Source organism: Eurypyga helias, unplaced genomic scaffold (assembly GCF_000690775.1).
Source record: "Eurypyga helias isolate BGI_N326 unplaced genomic scaffold, ASM69077v1 scaffold23160, whole genome shotgun sequence".
Classification (NCBI taxonomy): domain Eukaryota; kingdom Metazoa; phylum Chordata; class Aves; order Eurypygiformes; family Eurypygidae; genus Eurypyga; species Eurypyga helias.
This window is the reverse complement of record NW_010224077.1, coordinates 16,375-20,244: the sequence shown is the minus strand read 5'-3', so window position 1 is coordinate 20,244 and position 3,870 is coordinate 16,375. Positions and strand designations below refer to the sequence as shown.

At 46.5% G+C, this 3,870-nt stretch overlaps 1 protein-coding gene across 1 annotated transcript in view; it reads left to right on the top strand.

Moving 5' to 3' along the window:
• Positions 1–416: 416 nt before the first annotated feature.
• The window catches only part of LOC104516173 (keratin, type II cytoskeletal 5-like), a 4,603-nt gene continuing 1,149 nt past the window's right edge, over positions 417–3,870 (top strand). Inside the window, exons 1-6 of the mRNA XM_010160413.1 lie at positions 417–920; positions 2,104–2,318; positions 2,860–2,920; positions 3,116–3,211; positions 3,460–3,624; positions 3,831–3,865. Of these exons, the coding sequence (XP_010158715.1) occupies positions 417–920; positions 2,104–2,318; positions 2,860–2,920; positions 3,116–3,211; positions 3,460–3,624; positions 3,831–3,865 (1,076 nt within the window). The remainder of the gene's footprint in view (positions 921–2,103; positions 2,319–2,859; positions 2,921–3,115; positions 3,212–3,459; positions 3,625–3,830; positions 3,866–3,870) is intronic.

The window sequence follows — 3,870 nt, the reverse complement described above, 5'->3', positions numbered from 1 at the left end:
TTGAGTGACAGGCATTCTGAACGGTGTTTTCCTGCCTCTGTGCCCAACATGACTCACTGCAACTTGCAAATGCTTTGATATGGCGAAGAGTCTGGCTGTCTACAAAGACGGCACAAGGCGACAGTTATTCCCAAACAATACCACTGTTGCTCAGAACCTGGCTATATTATTTCAGAAGGGCGTGTGTGCGGAGTGAGTTCACTCTCCAGAATGCTGTTGGACATGCCAAGCCTAATTAATCAGAAAGATGATCCACCTCATCAAACCCATCCCAGACTCATAAATGCATAAAAGGGCTCTCCTGAGCCCGTGGAGAGCACAGGTTCATCTTTCTCCTTTCCCTCCTACTCCTTGCTCCAGGCCAGCACCTTTGCTCCTTTATTCTTGTAGCCTCCATCCCGATCCAAAAGCCAGCAATGTCTCGCCAGTCCACTGTGCGGATTCAGAGGGGAAGAAGCGGCTTCAGCGCTGCTTCGGCCATCGTCCCGAACACATGCCGCACCAGCTTCAGCTCACGCTCTGTCACCCGGGTCGGAAGCTGCAATGCTGGCAGCGGCTTTGCTAGGGTTGGTGGTGGCTTTGGAAGCAAAAGTCTCTACAACGTTGGTGGATGCAAGAGGATCTCTGTGGCTGGAAGGGGTGGTAGCTTTTATGGATCTGCAGGTTTTGGTGGTGGCGCTGGTAGCGTGTACGGTGGTGGCTTTGGCATGCCAGCTAACCTTGGCTACGGATACGGTGCGTTTGGTGGTGGCATGGGTGGTCCTGGATTCCCAGCTGGGGGCATCCATGAAGTCTCCATCAACCAGAACCTTCTGAAGCCTCTCAACTTGGAGATTGACCCCAGCATCCAAAGGATCCGAAAGGAGGAGAAGGAACAAATCAAAACTCTCAACAACAAATTTGCCTCCTTCATTGACAAGGTGAGACATGAGCTTCCCTAAATAACTTGTCCTGATTTTTTTGATGGGCACTCTTTTCATAGGTGCTTTATGAGCACATAAGGCTCATAAAGCACATAAGGCACAAGGCCAGGTTGGATGTGGCTTTGAGCAACCTGGTCTAGTGGAAGGTGTCCCTGCCCATGGCAGGGGGGTTGGAACTAGATGATCTTTAAGGTCCCTTCCAACACAAACCATTCTATGATTCTATGATAAGCTGATCAAGAAGGAATGGAAGTGAGGAATGAGACTACAAGATGCCCAGTCCCCCAAAACTCCAGGGAATGGTACCTGCTACATAGTGGTTGCTATGAATTAATCATCCAGTATTCAAGGACTCCTCACTTGCTCCTTAACATCTCGTAGGCAGTGGAGAAAGCTCTAGAAGACAATCCCATCCATCTTGAGATGCTGGGCTCTCTCCATTGAGCATTATAGCAGCCTTGGTAACAGTTTTTAGATGGTTAAAGTGAGATGCAAGCAACCCAACTAAATGACCAAGAAAGGAATCACATGAAGTGGCAATAGGAAGAAGTAAAGCTTCTCATTACTTGAATTTTCCTCAAAGGCATTTACAGCTGCACTGCAACAGTACCAGCACCAGCTAACAGCAACCAGACTGTTAGCTCCAAATAGCAAAGTCTGACCTGACACTGTCCACTTCATTTCCTTGTTAACTGTATTAGAAGTACAGGGGCATCTACTCGATTTCTGTTCTGGTTGAGCAGCTCCACTTCAGTTTCAAGGAAAACGCTTCATTATTTTGGAGGTTTTGTGGGGTGGTGAGTTACACTGAAGGGAAGGAGAAATGGCATTTCACTTTTGCTTTCTTAGTAGGAGCCCAAACCCTGTTTTGCTCTTATCTGATTTTTGCACGCACTCTTCACACAGAACGCAAACACCTTGTCTCGATTTAGCAAAGCAATGAAGGGGAAGCACGGTGCAGGAAATTCAGTCATCATTGCAGAGTTTGCCTGCAACACTGAGCAGGGTCCCTGCAGTCAAATAGCAAACTCCTTGTCCTACCAGATGAGAATTTGGCTATGAAAACCAGCAGGAAAGAGTACTTCACCACCTCAGCTAGGACTGAGACACCCCATTTGCAAGGAAAGCTCTCCAGAATCTCTGTTCTTTCAAAACATTTTCAGGATATTTCTGCTTGCAGGTCCGATTCCTTGAGCAACAAAATAAAGTCCTGGAAACCAAGTGGAGCCTGCTTCAGGAGCAGGGGATGAAAACAGTTAGGAACAACTTGGAGCCACTTTTTGAGACTTACATCAACAACCTCAGGATGCAGCTGAACAGTTTGCTGAGTGACAAGGGAAGGCTGGAAGGAGAGCTCGTCAACACGCAGTACCTGGTAGAGGATTTCAAGAAGAAGTAAGTCTGTTGAGCTAGCGGTCTACTTACCTAGGTAGGCGCAGCCTTTCTTTGCTCAACATCCTTATGCCAATGGGGAGATTGAGGAGAGTCCGGGACACAGAAATTCCTCACAGTGAAGGTTGTGACGTTTTCTCAAGTCAAACGGTAACGGAGTAACAGACCCAAATACAAAAACATTTGGGGAATAATTTAGAATATGAACAAAGACTTATTAACTAAATTACCTGCAGAGAAAAAAAATTAATTACACAGTAGGTCTGAGAGTTTCAGGAGAGCATGCTTAATTGGCTTAAGAGAGGCAGCAGTATGACTAATGGCCAGAAACAGGGAAAAAGGAATAGATTCTTTAAAATTTTTTTGATGTACTTGTTTTAACTAGTTTAGCCTAGGAACATGCTCATGGTCTCTATTCAGATGCTGTGTAGGAGAAAAGAACATTGTATGCAAAGTGCTCTTAAGGAAGTTCATTCCAGCTAACTAAAATCACCTCCATCTGTTACTTGCCTAAACAAATGCTCCTTCTGCCTCCCTCCATTAGGTATGAAGATGAAATCAACAGGCGTACAGTTGCAGAGAATGAATTTGTGACACTCAAGAAGGTGAGAGCAAATTACAGAATACCACCTGATGATTATTTGTAGAGCTCTAATGTCCCACTCGGTCACAAATCCATCCTTTCCTGCTCCAAAAGCTTTTTTAGTGGTTTCTACCCTGGACTCTTAGTACAAGATAAGTGTGCTCCTGGCTTTCTGTTAAGCGTTTAAAGCACCTTACCTAAATCTCTCATCCTCCAGGATGTAGATGCTGCCTATATGAACAAGGTGGAACTACAAGCCAAGGTAGATGCACTGATTGAAGAAATTAATTTCCTGAGAGCCCTCTATGAAGCAGTAAGTACAACCACCTCCCAAGACATTTCAGCCCCCAGTTAAGAGCTTCCCTCCCTCCTTCTCTCTGAAACCCTGTCATTTCTTCCCCCAGGAGATAGTAAATCCTTTACCTCTTTAGAGTTATACCAACCGACTTAGCTCTTCAGATAACAATCTGCAGCCTCTCCCAGGTCTGCACGCTCATCTGAAAGGATGAAAAGGCATCTCTCAGGTGAATTAGCTCACCTAATCCGCCGCACACTTTGCAGGAGCTGTCGCAGATGCAGACCCAGATCTCTGACACCTCTGTAGTTCTCACCATGGACAACAACCGAAACCTGGACCTGGACAGCATCATCTCAGAGGTCAAAGCACAGTATGAAGACATCGCCAACAGAAGCCGGGCTGAAGCAGAGTCCTGGTACCAAACCAAGGTGAAGAAACTGGGGGTTTCCGTGCTGTTATCTTTGCGTCTTGTCTTGAACAGATAAAGCCCAACTCTTCTGAGAAAGCCTTCTTAAATATTCCGTCTTGTACAGCAGCTAGTCTGGGCTGGAGGAGGGACCCGTGTTTTCAGGCACCCTGGTACTCCAAAACCGATGGATTTTACCGTGGCTGATTGTCCCTCTCTCTGTGACAGTACGAAGAGCTGCAGGCTACGGCAGGGCGGGACGGGGGGG